The sequence below is a fragment of the Monodon monoceros genome, unplaced genomic scaffold (genome assembly GCF_005190385.1).
Source record: "Monodon monoceros isolate NGI ecotype Baffin Bay Population unplaced genomic scaffold, NGI_Narwhal_1 Super_Scaffold_12, whole genome shotgun sequence".
In the NCBI taxonomy this organism is placed as follows: Eukaryota; Metazoa; Chordata; class Mammalia; order Artiodactyla; family Monodontidae; genus Monodon; species Monodon monoceros.
In genome coordinates, this window is record NW_021703768.1 from 106,410,638 (window position 1) to 106,430,091 (window position 19,454).

General features: G+C 34.0%; 1 protein-coding gene across 1 annotated transcript in view; it reads left to right on the forward strand.

Moving 5' to 3' along the window:
* The window catches only part of SLC12A2 (solute carrier family 12 member 2), a 108,790-nt gene that overhangs the window by 79,540 nt on the left and 9,796 nt on the right, over positions 1-19,454 (forward strand). Inside the window, exons 18-23 of the mRNA XM_029217643.1 lie at positions 8,240-8,346; positions 10,351-10,430; positions 12,727-12,852; positions 15,629-15,676; positions 17,128-17,250; positions 18,734-18,845. Of these exons, the coding sequence (XP_029073476.1) occupies positions 8,240-8,346; positions 10,351-10,430; positions 12,727-12,852; positions 15,629-15,676; positions 17,128-17,250; positions 18,734-18,845 (596 nt within the window). The remainder of the gene's footprint in view (positions 1-8,239; positions 8,347-10,350; positions 10,431-12,726; positions 12,853-15,628; positions 15,677-17,127; positions 17,251-18,733; positions 18,846-19,454) is intronic.

Consider the following 19,454-nt stretch of genomic DNA (forward strand, 5'->3'; position numbering starts at 1 on the left):
TGATGATATCGTAAATTGGCCAAGAGTTAGGAACCATCCTCCTTATCATTCTCCTCTACCTAACATACTCACCCCTGTGGGTCATGACAGTTTCACCAGTGTGGGGCAAAGGGAGCATACATAGAACAGTGTCATTTTGAGACTGCCCTATAAACCTGGCAAGTGCTATTCCCTTTACAAAGATGCCCAGGAGATGGTTTATTCCAGTGGCAGAGCTGTCTGAGGAACTGTTTAAAATATCCTTACAGATAGGTGAATTGCCTCTTTAGAACTAATCACTGAAATTTTAGTGTAAGTTGCCACTGAGTGTACTTCTCTTTCCTTCGAACCTTCTCGAAACCTGTTACATAAAGTGGAAAATGCCTTTATGTCTGTTAGAGGTTTATAATCTTTGTCAAAATAGTTTTTTGTACATTGATTTCTTTATACAGTGACTTATTTTATAGTTCTAGCGGTGCTGTTTAGATGGGTTTGTTTTACTATACATTCTGACTTTTCATTTCTTTGTCCCTTCATTTGTCTAGTTATTAGTTATAAGCATTTATTTAGAGATTCACTGTTTTAAGGAGAGGTAGTCTTGTCAATAACTTGCTTATGGAGCCCTTTGGCAGTAAGACATTAACACTGCTAACTTCTTTGTTTAAATGGATTTTTCTTTTGTTTTCTTTTTCTTTTTTTTTTTTAAGGCAGGAGCCACTTGATTGTCAATCCAATTTTAAACATTCATTTTAAATTAGCAAAAAACTCTTGTTTTTACAAAAAATTCAGATTACATCATGATGCCCTTTAAATCAAGTAGATCTCATTTAGTCTTAGTGTAGCTATAACTACCTTTTTTCCTGAGCAAAGCTAGTCTAGAATTATCCTGTAATATATGCTGAGTGTTTCTGAAACCTTTCCTCTTCTTCATTAGGCACATGTTGAGGTAAACAGCAATTTTTTTTTAATTTTCTAAAAATTGTAGACCGAAATAACATTGCCAATAAGAATATTTAAAATATAAATTATACCCAAGTCCTGTAGCCCCTTTCCAAATATATATACACACATATATTTAATGCCATGATATTAAATTAACTAAGGATAATTTAAAGCCATCACTATTAGCTCAACCTTTAAAAACTAACCATCTAGAATATGAAGCCAAAACTCTGCATTTTTGTTCAGTGATGCTTTTTTTCAGCCAATATTTTATTATACATTTCCATTGTCAACATTCTTTAATTAATGTAACATTTAATGACTATTTTTAATGGATTTAGCATAATATGCTAAAGCAATTTCTTTTTTTTTTAACATCTTTATTGGAGTATAATTGCTTTAAAATGGTGTGTTAGTTTCTGCTTTATAACAAAGTGAATCAGCTATACATATACATATATCCCCATATCTCCTCCCTCTTGCGTCTCCCTCCCACCCTCCCTATCCCACCCCTCTAGGTGGTCACAAAGCACCAAGCTGATCTCCCTGTGCTATGCGGCTGCTTCCCACTAGCTATCTCTTTTACATTTGGTAGTGTATATATGTCCATGCCACTCTCTCACTTCACCCCAGCTTACCCTTCCCCCTCCCTGTGTCATCAGGTCCATTCTCTACATCTGTGTCTTTATTTCTGTCCTGCCCCTAGGTTCTTTAGAACCATTTTTTTTTTATTCTATAAATATGTGTTAGCATATGGTATTTGTTTTTCTCTTTCTGACATACTTCACTCTATATGACAGTCTCTAGGTCCATCCACCTCACTACAAATAACTCAATTTCGTTTCTTTTTATGGCTGAGTAATATTCCATTGTATATATGTGCCACATCTTTATCCATTCACCTGCCGATGGACACTTAGGTAGCTTCCACGTCCTGGCTATTGTAAATAGAGCTGCAATGAATATTGTGGTACTTGACTCTTTCTGAATTATGGTTTTCTCAGGGTATATGCCTAGTAGTGGGATTGCTGGGACGTATGGTAGTTCTATTTTTAGTTTTTTAAGGAACCTCCATACTGTTCTCCATAGTGGCTGTATCAATTTACATTCCCACTAACAGTGCAGGAGGGTTCCCTTTTCTCCACACCCTCTCCAGCATTTATTGTTTCTAGATTTTTTGATGATGGCCATTCTGACCGGTGTGAGATGATATCTCATTGTAGTTTTGATTTGCATTTCTCTAATGGTTAGTAATGTTGAGCATCCTTTCGTGTGTTTGTTGGCGATCTGAATATCTTCTTTGGAGAAATGTCTATTTAGGTCTTCTGCCCGTTTTTGGATTGGGTTGTTTGTTTTTTTGATATGGAGCTGCATGAGCTGCTTGTATATTTTGGAGATTAATCCTTTGTCAGTTGCTTCATTTGCAAATATTTTCTCCCATTCTGAGGGTTGTCTTTCCGTCTTGTGTATGGTTTCCTTTGCTGTGCAAAAGCTTTTAAGTTTCATTAGATCCCATTTGTTTATTTTTGTTTTTATTTCTATTTCTCTAGGAGGTTGGTCAAAAAGGATCTTGCTGTGATTTATGTCATAGAGTGTTCTGCCTATGTTTTTCTCTAAGAGTTTGATAGTGTCTGGCCTTACATTTAGGTCTTTAATCCATTTTGAGTTTGTTTTTGTGTATGGTGTTATGGAGTGTTCTAATTTCATTCTTTTACATGAGGCTGTCCAGTTTCCCCAACAGCACTTACTGAAGAGGCTGTCTTTTCTCCATTGTATATTCTTGCCTCCTTTATCAAAAATAAGGTGACCGTATGTGCGTGGGTTTATCTCTGGGCTTTCTATCCTGTTCCATTGATCTATACTTCTGTTTTTGTGCCAGTACCATACTGTCTTGATTACTGTAGCTTTGTAGTATATTCTGAAGTCAGGGAGCCTGATTCCTCCAGCTCCATTTTTCTTTCTCAAGATTGCTTTGGCTATTCGGGGTCTTTTCTGTTTCCATACAAATTGTGCAATTTTTTGTTCTAGTCTGTGAAAAATGCCAGTGGTAGCTTGATAGGGATTGCATTGAATCTGTAGATTGCTTTGGTAGTAAAGTCATTTTCACAATTTGATTCTTCCAATCCAAAAACATGGTATATCTCTCCATCTGTTTGTCTTGTCTTTAATTTCTTTCATCAGTGTCTTATAGTTCTCTGCATACAGGTCTTTTGTCTTCTTAGGTAAGTTTATTCCTAGGTATTTTATTCTTTTTGTTGCAGTGGTAAATGGGAGTGTTTCCTTAATTTCTCTTTCAGATTTTTCATCATTAGTGTATAGGAATGCTAGAGATTTCTGTGCATTAATTTTGTATTCTGCTACTTTACCAAATTCATTGATTAGTTCTAGTAGTTTCTGGTAGCATCTTTAGGATTCTCTATGTATAGTATCATGTCCTTTGCAAACATTGACAGCTTTACTACTTCTTTTTCGATTTGGATTCCTTTTATTTCCTTTTCTTCTCTGATTGCTGTGGCTATAACTTCCAAAGCTGTGTTGAATAATAGTGGTAAGAGTGGACAACCTTGTCTTGTTCCTGATCTTAGAGGAAATGGTTTCAGTTTTTCACCATTGAGAACAGTGTTAGCTGAGGGTTTGTCATATATGGCCTTTATTATGTTGAGGTAAGTTCCCTCTATGCTTACTTTCTGGAGGGTTTTTATCATAAATGGGTGTTGAATTTTGTTGAAAGCTTTTTCTGCCTCTATTGAGATGATTATAGGGTTTTTATCCTTCAATTTGTTAATATGGTGTATCACATTGATTTGCATATATTGAAGAATCCTTGCATTCCTGGGATAAATCCCACTTGATCATTGTGTATGATCCTTTTATTGTGCTGTCAGATTCTTTTTGCTAGTATTTTGTTGAGGATTTCTACATCTGTGTTCATCCAAGATATTGGCCTGTAGTTTCCTTTCTTTGTGACATCTTTGTCTGGTTTTGTTATCAGGGTGATGGTGGCCTCGTAGAATGAGTTTGGGAGTGTTCCTCCCTCTGCTATATTTTGCAAGAGTTTGAGAAGGAGAGGTTTTAGCTTTCTCTAAATATTTGATAGAATTCGCCTGTGTAGCTGTCTGGTCCTGGGCTTTTGTTTGTTGGAAGATTTTCTTTTTTTTTTTTTTTCGGTACGCGGGCCTCTCACTGTTGTGGCCTCTCCCATTGCGGAGCACAGGCTCCGGACGCGCAGGCCCAGCGGCCATGGCTTACAGGCCCAGCCACTCCACGGCATGTGGGATCTTCCCGGACCGGGGCATGAACCTGTGTCCCCTGCATCGGCAGGCGGACTCTCAACCACTGCGCCACCAGGGAAGCCCTGTTGGAAGATTTTTAATCACAGTCTCAATTTCAGTGCTTGTGATTGGTCTGTTCATATTTTCTATTTCTTCCTGGTTCAGTCTCAGCATGTTCTTCTTTTCTAAGGATTTTTCCATTTCTTCCAGGTTGTCCATTTTATTGGCATATAGTTGCTTGTAGTAATCTCTCATGATCCTTTGTATTTCTGCAGTGTCAGTTGTTATTTTCCTTTTTCATTTCTAGTTCTATTGATTTGAGTCTTCTCCCTGTTTTTCTTGATGAGTCTGGCTAATGGTTTATCAATTTTGTTTATCTTCTCAAACAACCAGCTTTTAGTTTTATTGATCTTTGCTGTTGTTACCTTCATTTCTTGTTAGTAATTCTTAAATATGAATCTCATGGCAGTACTTAACTAAATTAGGTAACCATGATGTTTGGAAATGTTTTTACTTAATAGTCATGACAGAAATAAAAAGCCACATACTATTGGGGAAAGAGTTGTTCTTTCTGCTACAGTAAAAATGGTTATGATGATACACAGAAAAATATTATAGCAAACTAAATGCCTTTCTTGTCAGCAAGTTCTGGTGGAAGATTCACAGAAAACATTGCTAACGATTCAAAAAAACAACACAGTAAGAATGTTTTGATTGAAACCGAAGCTATTTGTAATAAGCTTCAGATGACTGCATTTTGCTATATCAGTTTCAATTATGGAAGTCCATGAAGAACTGATTTTCTATGAGCCAAAAGGACTATGTTCCAGAGAAGACATATTTTCAGTAATGTTATTTCTTTAAAACACATGATGTTTTATGGAAGCTGAAAACATTACTTCTAACTGAATAGGTACTTCGATTAGAATTTACAAAGGATTTAGGATGACTGATAGATGTGAAATTTCTTTACTCAGTCATTCAAGGGCAAGTTATTACGATAATGAAGTTGAAAACAGAAGTGCACAGAGTACCTCTGAATGTTACTGTCAATTTTATAAAAATAAAACCTTTTAATTATAATAAGGTTGTAACCAAAGTTTGTGATGAGAAACGGAGTAACTCTCACAGTATTTTGTACCATCAAGAAGTTGCCGGTCATCTTGTAGCTTACTTCATTAAAAAACAATAAAACTTGAAGATATTTCTTGGTTTTCTTTTACCAAAAAGCCCCCAAAAATATCAAAATTATGTTGTGTGGTTAGTGGCTACCTTGCTATGTAACAGTTTTTTAAATAAAAATAAATATTCTTTATCTGTCTCCTGAGGGCAAAGCATTGTTTATAGTAGAGTGGAAAAAAAATTTATTTTTTGAAAGAAACTTGTGCATGGATAGAACATTTTGAAAATGAATGTAAACTTTACATGGTTAGGCTTATTTCTTTTGTTCCCTAATTATGCAGAGTCTTTACAACAGTGTCTGGCACATGGTCAGCACTTGGTAAGTACTTGAATTAATTTAATCTTTAACAAAAAATGATTTAAGTATATCACCTATAAAAACTTAAGTGTGACCTCATGGCACATAAAATATTAATTCAAAATGGATCTAAGATCTAAATATAAGGGCTAAAACCATAAAGCTCTTTAAAGAAAACATAGAGGTAGATCTTCATGACCTTGAATTTGGCAATGGATTCTTAGATATGGCACCAAAAGCACAAGCAACAAAACAAATAAGTAAACAAGTTCGACTTCACAATTAAAAACTTTTGTGCATCTAAGGACATTATCAAGAAAATGAAAAGACAATCTACAGAATGGAAGAAAATCTTTTTACATCATATTTCTGATAAGGTTTAATATCCAAAATATACACAGAATTCCTAAAGCAGCAACAAAAAGACAGACAACCCAATTAAAAAATTTGCTAATAACTTGAATAAACATTTCTCCAAAGAAATAAAGATAACTAATAAGCACATGAAAAAATGCTCAGTATCATTAGTCACTAGAGCAATGCAAATCAAAGCTACAGTGAGATACCATTTTACACTACTAGCATGTGTGTAATTAAGTAAACAAACAAACAGGAACTAACAAGTGTTGCTGAGGATGTGGAGAAATTGGAACCTTTGCATTGCTGGTGGGAGTGTGAAATGATGCAGCTGCTGTGGGAGACAGCTTAGTAGTTCCTCAAAAGTCTAAACAAGGAATTACTGTATATCCAGCAAGTCTACTCCTAGGCATATACCCAAAGAAATTAAAAGCTGGGAGTCACACAGATATTTGTAGGCCAGTGTTTGTTGCAGCATTATTCACAGTAGCCAAAAGATAGAAACAACCTAAGCATGTATCAACAGATGAATGGATAGACAAAATGTGGTATACACATAGAATGAAATATTATTCAGCTATAAAAAGGAAAGTTCTAATAGATGCTGTAACATGGATGAACCTGGAAGACATTATGCTAAATGAAATAAGCCAGACACAAGGGACAAATATTGTGTGATTCCATTTATAGGAAATATCTAGGATAAGCAAACTTGTAGAGACAAAAGTAGATTAGGTGTTACCAGGGCCTGGAGGGAGGAAAGAACGGGTAGTTATTACTTAGTGTTTACAGAATTTCTGTTTAGGGTGATGAGAAACTTTTGGAAACAGATAGTGGGGTTGGTTGTACAACATTGTGAATGTAATTAATGCCATTGAATTGTACATGTTAAAATGGCTAAAATGGCAAACTGTTTTATTTATCTTTTACCATAAAAAAAAAAATCTTATGTGAGTAGCCAACCTTGGGAATAGAATTTTTAGTGTGTTTTAAAATATTATGAAAGAGGACTTCCCTGGTGGCGCACTGGTTAAGAATCCGCCTGCCAGTGCAGGGGACGTAGGTTCAAGCCCTGGTCTGGGAAGATCACACATGCCGCAGAGCAACTAAGCCCATGTGCCACAACTACTGAGCCTGCGCTCTAGAGCCCGCAAGCCACAACTACTTAGCCTGCGTGCCACAACTACTGAAGCCCGCGCGCCTAGAGCCCACACTCCGCAACAAGAGAAGCCACTGCAGTGAGAAGCCTGCGCACCACAATGAAGAGTAGCCCCCACTCGCTGCAACTAAAGCCCGTGCGAGCAACAAAGATACAATGCAGCCAAAAATTAATTAATTAATTTTTTAAAACTTACAAAAGAAGAAATTAATTGGATCTGGGAGCATATTTGTATAAGCATATTGAATTGCAACTCTACATGAAGTTGCAAGAAAAACTGATGGAATTCTGAACTGTAGCCAACAACGCATGTATTCAATTTGGACTTCTGCTTCTAGGTTTTAATGGCAAAATATGTAACTGGGAATACCACTGTATTGTTATGATTTTTATGAAAGGTTAAGTATATTCCATCATCTTTCCCTTCCTAAAAATGAAAATTCTGATAAATCATAAAAGTACAAAATATACATTTAGAACTTTACAGGTGTTTATCTTCTATTTTTGTGTATGTTTAATCATAAGTAATATAATTAATGTATATATAATTTATAAATATGCATGCATTGGATGCTCAACTATTTTTGCTGATAAGGGTACACAATTTTATAATGTTTAGGGACTTCGCTGGTGGCACAGTGGTTAAGAATCCACCTGCTAATGCAGGGGACACTGGTTTGATCCCTGGTCTGGGGAGATCCCACATGCCGTGGAGCAACTAAACCCATGTGCCACAACTACTGAGCCTACGCTCTAGAGCCCACGAGCCACAACTACGAAAACCCACGCGCCTAGAGCCCGTGCTCCGCAACAAGAGAAGCCACAGCAGTGAGAAGCCCCCGCACCCCAATGAAGAGTAGCCCCCGCTCACTGCAACTAGAGAAAGCCCATGTGTAGCAATGAAGACTCAACACAGCCAAAAATAAATAAATTTATAAAAACACGTTAAAAATAAAAATGTTTAGAGGCTGTCCATTAGGAGGATATTGTCATTTAAAAAGCATTTTGTGAGTGGCATATCTTTAAAGTTGTATTTTTTCTGTGTTTTAGGCTGCTGGTCTTGGGCGTATGAAACCAAACACACTTGTCCTTGGATTTAAGAAAGACTGGTTGCAAGCAGATATGAGGGATATGGATATGTATATAAACTTATTTCAGTAAGTGTCCTTTTAATTCAGTAACTTAGTTGATTCAGAAAATATTAATTTTGAAAGCTTGCACTGGTTTTTGAAGTCTGTTTCTCATATAGTCTCTTCTAGTAGAAGCATAGAATGAAAATAATCATTTGGAAGTTATTTACATTTCTTTTTTTAAAATGCACTTATATGTTTGCTTTTCCACCCCCTTGAAGTATTAAGTTCTGCGTTTACTATTCACTTTTCAGTGGTATTTCCAATGATGTTTATAAGACAGCGTAGTTTTGATTTACTTCACTTTAATTTCCTTCTTACAGGTTGTCTAATGAGTTCTTATCCTTTTGTTACTTTGTCTTTCTGATTTGAATCTATCCATGTTATTTTTGGATACGTATCTGTTTAATCTATTACAAAGGTGTTTTGGGACTGAGTTATTTAATAAAAAGAATAAAATTTCTATTTTTGTCATATTTTGTTTTTAATCTTGAAAAGTACTTTTTCTAGTATTCCTAGTATTTATTTAGCAAATCTCTTTATCTCATTCACACTGTTTTATAGAGGATAAGGATTCCCTCTTAGTACATCATACTTGAAGAGTAGTCTTTTTCTTGTCATAGATGCTGATGAAATAGAACTGTTCACTCCTTATAAAGTATTTCTTTATAAAAAATTGTCATTTAAAAAAATTTATATTTGGCAAAATAACTCTAGTACCAGATTCAAATCCTACTTCTCTGTGAATTTTTATCTGTTTATCCTTAACTCACTGGAGTTATTTCCCTTCCTGGAGCTCCTGTTGTATCTATTGGTAGAACCATATTATTATTTGCCTGTATCACATATAATGCTTTTGTTTTCATAGCTACCTTGAAACATCTTTGTGGAAGTAACCAGATCTCATACTTTACTTTCATAAATCTCTTTATATTCATTAGTAAAATATACGATACTTAAGATTTCCCAAGTAATTGTTAAATGGTTTTTAGTAAAATTCAAGCTCTGCTGGTTTGTCAGAGGTTGTGACTGGTCTTTGGCTTTGGGTTTGTTAACTTTTTCGTAAACAGCACTTCACTCTCCCTTTCTAATTCTGTAGTCTGTACTTTGTATGCATGGGGATTAGGGAAAGAAGGAGACTGTGAAAGAAAGACTACATCATGTGGGCTTTGAGCCAAAGAGTATGCTTTTTTTCTTTGAAGATGTAAGACCAGTGAGATGGAGTAATTATCCTAGAAAATAGAAAAAGTGACATTTTTGCAAATCATTCATTCATTATTAGTTGTAGTTTGTCATAATGGGAGCGCTGAAAGAAAGGAGTCTTTTCTGACACTGATCTTTTAGGAACTGAAGTGAATGTTTGCTCTGAGAGTCAAGTATTAATCCAAGTATTATATGTCAAGCAGCAGTTTAAAGATAGGTAAAATACTGCTCTCTGGTTTCTGGAACCATAGACGTTGATGGCTCTTTTAAAGCAGTGATACTGCTTACTCTTTTATCTTGTGACACTTATGTTCTGGTTGTGATTTTAAATACCTTGAACAGTTGAGGTATACTTTATTTACTATGTATGTATTAACAGTATGGAGGGTCTGAAACTGCAAATCAACTTCTATAGCTTAAAGAAATTATATAGATTATAAAAATTTCTATACCTTATAGCAAAAACATTTAGCTATTTTAGTCTGAAGTAGACTAAGAGCTATATTCACTGGATTTTCTTTAAGGAAACTGATTCTGATTCAATTACTTTATTAACTATTTTTTAAAATACTTGTAGTTATTTCTTCTCTAATAGTTAATTAGATCTTTCACAGTACAGCAGAGGAAGGTTAACATGTCTATTAATTTTTTCTCCAGTGAATCTGGAGAAAATATGGATGTCACTGTGATTTTTAAAGCATAAGAATCAGATACTTAAAGCTGAAAGTAAATTTAGAGATCATATACTATTGCCTTCATTTTATAGAGGAGAGAGACAGAAATTTTTGTGATTAAAAAAAATTTTTTTTTGTTTTTTTCTTGTTACAGTGACGCCTTTGATATACAATATGGAGTAGTAGTTATCCGCCTAAAAGAGGGTCTGGATATATCTCATCTTCAAGGACAAGGTAAATCTTGTTTGAAATACATTTTTTATCTTAAAAATATAAATTACTTTGTTAGAAAATTATATGTAATTCTACAAATTCTTTAATAATTTTAATATTTACCATCTAATATGTGTCATATACTTATTGTATGGCATTTTAAGATCAGATCTGATTGGCTCTACCAAAGTTTGGATTTTCTCTTTGCACCAACCTGAATGGTGGCTAGTAATTATTAATAGAATAAAATTCAATTCAAATCATAAGTTTAAGAGAAACAAACATTAGTTATGATTGTAGTTTGGCCAAAGTTATAAAACTACATGATAAAATAATCAGAGGAAAACATTTTAGACATTTTCATGTTTATGGAAGATATACTTTGTACATAGAGGCATATTAATAATGAAAAACTAAACTTTGTTATATCATTTACTCTTTCTTCAGAAAAGACTATATTTTGTAACTTTCTCATTTTGAAGTAATTATAGATTCACAAAAATTTGTGTACCCTTCCTCCAGTTTCCCCCACTGGTAACATTGTATCTATAGTTCTGTATCAAAACCAGGAAATTGACATTGGGACAATTTACATACCTTATTCAGATTTCACCAGTTTTACATACACTTGTGTGTACAAATGTGCACACAAGCACATGTGTGTGGTTCTGTTTCACTTGTCACATATGTTGTTTCATGTAAGATACAGAGCTGTTCCATCACCACAAAGATCTCCCTTGTGCTACTGCATTATAGCTTCCATTCATACCCTTTCCCTGTTCTCTAACCCCTGACACCCACTGATCTCCTCTCAAACTATATAATTTTTTAAGCTTTTAAAACTTTTTTTTCATTAAGCTTAAAACCTGTTAAAGTATACTTAGCACTTTTGGTAACTTTATAAAAACTATGGAAAATTCCATACCCTCTAACGATTTCCTTGTAGCTTAAAAAATACTGTAAGTTTAAGAAAATTTGTGTACCTAATATTTTGTCCTTATCAATTAATTAACCAGGTCATCAAAATTAGCTAAGGCTAAATAGCTGAGAGACATATAATGAACTTTCCTCATCTGTTCATGTATTTAAGCTGTTCTAATCCTCCCACTCCCCCCACCACTTTAAGGGTATTGTGCATTTCTGAAAGGAATGCTTTGAGGTCTTTATCCGTGTAACACAAAAGTATGGCCTGCTGAAAATGCATTTTCTTACTCTGGAGTAGGCCTTGCAAAATACTATTTATTATGCTTGTTATGCTCTAACAGTAATTTTGGTTTAGGATACCTGTTAATAACTGCATAATTATTAGTAGTGTTCCCTTTCACTCTCAAAAACATCAGAGTTTGGCTAATAAATGATATACTCTGTAATTTGCTGAGATTTAAATGTGATTGGAAGTTCAAGAAAATATTTTCACGTGTTTATAATCACAAGAATTGTTTTGAAAGCCTCCTTATTCATCATTAAGATTTGGAGACAGGAATTTGCTTTAGCACAGGGCTTAAGAGCATAGGCTGTAGAGTCAGATATGCTTTGAAAATTCCAGCTTTTTCTCTTAGTAGTTTTGTAGCTGGGGCAAATTTGTTGACTTCCAAGCCTCAGTTTCCTCATCTTTATTCATAAGGCTATTGTGAAGATACTGTCTGTGAAGCTCTTAGCATAGTGCTGGCACTGAGGCTTACATACTTTCTATTGTTATTTCTCTTAATATACACATATCAGTGATGAGGATTATGGATAGAAGATCAATTTCATATTATGTTTGTCTTTATGATAAATCTTTTTTATTGTGGAAGCTAAACGTTTACTAACTCCTTCCGAAAAAACAAAAAATGAAGGAAGTGCTTTAAAAATAGAGACGGCACTTTCACCATGAGCTTAGGAAAGAACTCTATCCCCTAGTTTTGGCTTTATAGTCATGGGTATAATTTTTCACTGTTGTCTGTCATCTTATATGTATATGAACATCTGTCACATCCTACATTTTTTACATGTGTAAATGACTTTTAGAGTAGAGTTGGTTCACATTTTATACATCATTCTTTTGTCTACCAGATTCTTATGTTCTGTACATCTCACTCATTACTGATTCCCCATCACCTAATTCAAATGTCTGACAGTTGTGGCTAAAGATATTTAGTTGAATAGTCATTTCAAAATTGATTGTCACATTTGTTTATAATAAGAAATTATTCATTATAAACTTACCATTATCATTATAAACTTTGCTTAAAATTGTCATTTAATTGCTATTATACCATGATGCCCTCTTTTGTTAAAAGATTCAGATAACATTTTGAATACTTTATGTCTACAGAAGAATTACTATCATCACAAGAGAAGTCTCCTGGTGTCAAGGATGTGGTACTAAGTGTGGAGTATAGTAAAAAATCAGATTTAGATACTTCTAAACCATCTAGTGAAAAATCCATTACACATAAAGGTAATTTTTATTCAAACAAGAAATTTTATTAATGGTAATGTTTTAATTTTGGAAGAAATAGTTTTTATTATATGGTATGTCTTACAAAGTAACCAGTTCTCAAATGTGTATTGTTCATTTCTAGTTGCTCAGGTAAAATTTATGCCTTTCCAGAATAGCTACAAATGATTATTTTTAAGGTATTAAGTAGATCATAGAACAGAAACCATGCCAGTTAATTAAACATGCTCTTGTATGTTTTTATTTATACTTAATTTTAATTTGAAGCATAGATTAATCTGAACTTGGAAAGAAACATGGTAGTTTTAGAGTAATGTGTATATAGCATATGATAACACTGAAAGGAATGATGTTTATAAAATTAGTTTACATAATTTTTTTTGTAAATCAAGATACTTCAATACCAGGGGTTTTGTTTATGTGCTGAGATACTCAGAATATTTTTACATCTACTGTACCTGGTATTGTTCAGGTAAAACAATGTAGTAAAATATCAAGTGTAATTTTATTGCTCAATGTAATCTCCTCCCAAGAAATGAGCAATTTACGTTTGTCTGCTGAACTGTTGGGCCATAATTACAGAAATAAATACTCCTGGTGGCTAATGTGGTTTAAGCCACAAAAAGATTTCCAAATCTCCTGAGACTTTGGGATAATTTCATCCACAAATCTCTATGTCATGCTTATGAGAAGGAAAGAGGAATGACTTCCAAATCTTACTCTCCCACCCTCACTCTCCTACCTCTGTTCAGCCTAGTATCTCCATCTGTCCTACTCCCAGCTGAGATGCAACAAGAAAAATCTGCACTGTAAATCATCAAACCGTATCATACTTTTGCTTCCTGTAAAATAATTACCATTCTTTTTCTGAAATTGATAACCTTGGACAACTCCTATCTCTGAAATCTCTTCTAGATTATTTAGAAGCATTAATGTTGCTTTTTCTTTCCTCCTTATTTACCTTGTTTGCTTTACCTTGTAGAGTAGTGGTAGTTGAGAGTTTAGCTGAGACCCATTTTCCATATCAATTCTTTGCTGGCTTGATTATAATCTTTTTTTTTCTATTTCACCTCAAAATTCTATAAACTGGTTCTGATAACTCTTCTTATGTTCCTGCATTTATTTTTAGTTTGTGGTATACGTTCTTTCATTTCCTCTTGTTTGTTGTTGTTGTCCTTTTCTCTTGCCTAAAACAGATCCTTTCTTTATGGAATCTGTTAGGAATTAACAGGTAAAACTATGATAGGAGGAGAAGTAATATATTTATCAGGCATCTACTGTTCCTCTCACATTGTAGTAGATGTTATCCATTCATTAGCTCATTAATGTATGTCACAATCTTATGAAGTCTATTTTTATAGAGTAGGGAACTGGGTCAGTACTTTTCTACTCATCTTTTTATTATAAAAATGTAAATGCCTTTAACTTAGTTTAAATCATTTTTCAGTGTCAAGATTTCCTTGACATTTCTGAGCTCTTTGAAATGAATACAGAATGTCCATAGTTATATTTATGTTTTTTATTATCATTAAAAATAGATAATATCAAATATCTACTTTATATGAACAGTAATATTTAATACTATTAAATTAAATGTAATAATTGAAATGTTTCTTGTTCCATAACAGGCATAAAAATAAGCATTCAAAAATAGCATTTATTTTCTGTTTATTTTCTATTTAGCCAATTATTTTCAAAATTAGTACAGAAAACATAGGAAAGTTTATATAATTTTAAACGTCTTCTGAATTATAAACATTCTGGTATAGTTATTATATTTGGTACGTCTGTCTTATTGAGGCATGCAGTATGCAGAGGGACAGAAAGAGTACCCTTTGAATATATGTTTTGTGCTAGGCACTGAGCTGAGTGCATTAATGCTTGCAATATGACAACCTTAAGAGGTAGGTATTGTTCACCCTTTTAACAAATGAGGAAAGTGAGGAGTTAAGTAAAGTAACTAGCTTAAGGTCACACAGCTAGAAGAAGGGTTAGAGGTAATCTTGGAATGCTGGGAGTCTGACTCAAGAGCCCACTGCAGTGTACTCTTTCCTGTCCAAGTTGGGAGTTTTATGTGCCTTAAACAAACAGTACAGCTTAGAATATGAAAAAAATTTCAGATTAGGAAAACTATTAACCCTAGGAAATATTTATAGATATGTAAATGGACCAACATATGCTATATACATGCATGTACACACACACGTGTATATATGTGTATATATATACATATATGTATATATATAAATTTATGTATTTGAAAAATCACTCCTGTATAACCTGGCATTTTATATAAACCAAAAGACTCTTGTCTCTGATCAAATTCCTAAATATTTCAAGTGGTGATTAATTTTTACAAATACCAAATATATCAATTAAGTGCTTCTAAAATTCCTTGTCAGTTATTTGCACAGTGATGCAGTGGCATGTTTGAAATTTATGTATTACTTGCAACATCATTCTACTCTGTAAGCCAGAGCAACTGATTTCAAGTATGAAAGTTTAAAAGTTTAAAAATTCTAAAGTTTTTGTCAGTTTTACAGGAATGAAATTTAGGGGTGGGTGTTACTCAGTAGCCCTGTTGGAGGAGTCTAAAATATGTTTGCTCTTTCAAATCCTGAACACTCAGTGTAGAAAATTTCTTCAGTCTTAATTATTTTTCACACTGTTTCTTCATACTATGTTTTATTTATAAATGTGTTCTAGTTACATTTTCATTATCTTATTAATAAGAAGGCAATTAACTTATATTTTGTGTTTTTTAAACATAATCTAGATGAGGAAGAGGATGGCAAGACTCCAACTCAACCACTGTTGAAAAAAGGCAGGCATTTTTCATCATTTTATTTTAATCCTTTTTCTCATACTGTTAATTCTTTAACTCCAATCTTATTATTTTCTTTCTTTACCTTGGTTTTTATTTCCATGGTGAGGTGATGTTACAGTTTTTTATTAAATGCAGATTAGAAAAATTATCATTAGGCCAACTAAAGCATTAAATTATCCCAGGAAAAGGTGATATATCAAAGACAAATTCTTTTAAATCAAAGACAAATTCTTTTAAATCATGGTAGTATTTCAGAAATATTCAAATCCTGAAAGTCAGTATTTTAATTTTTAAATTTAAACTGCATGGTTTAGATGATAAGTAGAGACACTGAAATAGGTTTATTTACAGTGTCACTTGCATTCTTTACCATCAGTTGTACCCAGCCAAGTCCTTAATTTTGATACTAATATATTTCTCATTTCAAAAATTACAATATTTCTCACAGTCCTGCTGCGTTTGGGAGATACAGTCATGTCAACGTACATGAATTTTATGAGAAGGAGATAGAGGTGAGAGTTATGGAGCAGTGTGGTTTGGTAGCCATATTATTTCATCATGCAAAATCATTCGTCATGTTTTGCGTACATCATGGCAGCATGAAAAGTGAATGATAGACATTCTACAAAAGTGATCAGACTTCCTTCTGTGGATTTATGCTTTTAAAATTTGGTGTAGGGATTTCATTATAGTCATTTGCTTGCTCACAGAGTCAGTGCTGATTTTTTTTTTTCTTCCTTTTTAATTCCTGGGGATACATAATGGGAACTCCCTTGATAAATTGTTCTTTAGACCTACAGTAGATGGGTGCCCTTCCTTGGAGTTCCCACAGTCTTTCTGTGATTCAAAGAAAGATGTGGTGGTTATATGGCTTTAGAATTGGGCCTCACATATTGAGGGGACAAAAGTTAGGTATAGATGAGGGAGTTTTTCCTTAGACTGAGAGGTTTCATTGTGATAACTGCATGATTGTATTGATATGTCTCCCATTTCTTTCTGTCTTTTATATTACAGATAACGTTACATTTAAAATTTTTTTTGAGCTTTAAATTATTGAGAAACCAGATTACAAAAGAAATTATGTTCATGGAATGGGCATAAGCTTAATTTGCCCAGTTAGCCTGAAACAGCTTTTCAAAAATCAAAATCTAGCGATCATAATTTTCTTTAGTAGTTTTTATGATTCTCTTTCAGAATGCTTCAAAATATTAGAAATTAGGCAAGATAATTTGGATGAGTTTAGGTATTATAGAGATATTATTTATCTGTAACCATTTTAAAAGTATATTTAAATTGTAAACAACTATAACCTTATGATTGATGTCATATATACAACTACATTATAAACATTTGAATATACAAAAGTTAGGGAACTATGGGAATTTAGCAAAATATACTTTAATATTTACCTCCTCCCTAATACCTTATTTTTCTGCTTGATCCTTCAGAACCCAAAGGCCCTGCTGTGCCTTTAAATGTAGCTGACCAAAAGCTTCTTGAAGCCAGTACACAGTTTCAGAAAAAACAGGGAAAGAACACTATTGATGTCTGGTGGCTTTTTGATGATGGAGGTAAGGCTGCTAACATATGTTTTTAAGAAGTTTAAATTTTCTGAAGTTTTGGGGGTAGTACTAGGAAATGGTATATACTCTTCATTGACCCCATTCCCGTTAAGCCAGGTCCCCCAAAGCAACAGGATTAGTTCCAGAATCAGGCATCACACTTTGTTGTCCTGTCCCTTCAGTATCCTTCAAATTGAAAGTTGCTCAGTCCTTCCTTGAGCTTCATGACTTTAACATTATTTTTAGATATTACAGACCATTTTGTAGAATGTCACTTGATTTGGAGTGCTGTTTAATGATTCATCATAATTAGTTTCTGTGGGTAGAAGTATCACAGAAGTGATGCTGTGCCCTTCTGTCTGCGTCTTATCAGGTGGCATAGTGTTGATCTGTCTCATCACTGGTGAAGGTAGCTTTGACCATTGAGTAAGGTGGTTTTCCCAAGGTTTATATACCGAAAACTTATCGTTACCCCTTTTATGATATTTGGGGCATGGGGAGTTACTTTGAGACTATGCACATATACCATCGTTACTGCTATTTTTGGCACCATCTTTAGCATCCATTGATATTTCTGCCTGAATTTATTCTTGCTGTTACTATTGTTGTGGTGTGTTTGTGGTGTCCAAATGGTGATTTTTCCAATCCTGTCATTTCTTCATTTATTAGTTGGTGTTTAACTATAAAGAGGAGCTTTCTCTTTACTTCTATGTGGACTTATGGATTCCTGTTTTATTCAGTGGATTATGATTTTTTCATTCTCATAGTTTGTTTTGATGTTGTCCCAGATTTGGCCAGCAGTATTCTCTTTAGGATAACTTCTGTGTCCATTTGTCATGTCCAAATCATTCTTTATTTTCTGATAAAATAAGACATTCCAGGCTCAGTTTTGTACTTTACCTACACCAACACTTGAATCACCCTTTATCCAAAGAGGCTTGATTCCTTTTAGTGGAGAATGGTATTTAGAAACAAAGGTCAGGGCATTAGAAATGCCCGTTTCTACTAGGGTGTGACTGCTCCCAGGCCCTCTTAGTGGACAGATGTAGGAAACACACCCACCCACCCCCACACACACACACTTATTTGTATATACAGGTATAGATTGAAACCACTTCCATTGCAACACTGCAGGGTTTGCTCCAGCTTCTCCCTTTTTATGTTTCTCATTCCATTGAGAAACATGGCTCCCGTTAGCGTCAGTGAATACTCTCTTTTCCTCAGTCCTGATATAACCAGTCTCCCTACCCTGCCAGGCCACTATCTCATTTCTTTGACTTCCTCGCATGGGCCCTGACTCCACTGGGCCTCTCTCCTTATTCAGGCCTGCCAAGTGGCTTTTTGACTGAATTATTAAGGAAGGACTGAAAGAACAATTTTTGTTTCATACTGAGTTATAATAAAGGTGTTTTTAGCAACTAACTTGAATTAAAAGTTCTTAATTGAGAAATTAGTGTTTTAATAAGTGATTTGTTATATTTTTATGATTCAGGTTTGACCTTATTGATACCTTATCTTCTGACTACCAAGAAAAAGTGGAAAGATTGTAAGATCAGAGTATTCATTGGTGGAAAAATAAACAGAATAGACCATGACCGGAGAGCGTAAGTCTGTTTTAAATTGATGGGCATTTATCTAGTAGTACTTCATTATTTCAATATAGATTTGATAGGGATAACAATTAGACAACACAGAAAATGTCAGTCATGTTGCTCTGTTCTGTAGTGAAGCTGAAAAGTCTAGTTAAACAAGTAAAACCTCATTCTCTTTTAGTCTTAACGTTTAAGTTTAGATTCTTGGTTTTACTTATATGTAATATTTTTTAACATATTGACATTTTAGAAAATCTTTATTAAATACTTGCAGCATCAAAGTGTTAAGCAGCCTTTTTTAAAAAGAAAAATCAGGGTAAAAAATACACAAAAGTGATATTTGTATATGCGTTATATTTTGTAGACTTCTAGACAACAGAAATACAGGATGGCATTGTCCATTTTCTTATTTCTGTCTGTCCTGTCACAATTCTAGTTCTGGTTTCATTGCTTCTCTAAGTACACTGTGTCTCATCTCTGATCATTTCATAATATATCATGCATATTGCTCCCAATTTCACGTTTAGAAAGCGAAGCTTTGATCATGTAATGCCTCTGCCCCAAATATTTTTAACTTCTTCCCTGTTACACACCACAGAGAGTCTAGGCGACAGGGCCCTT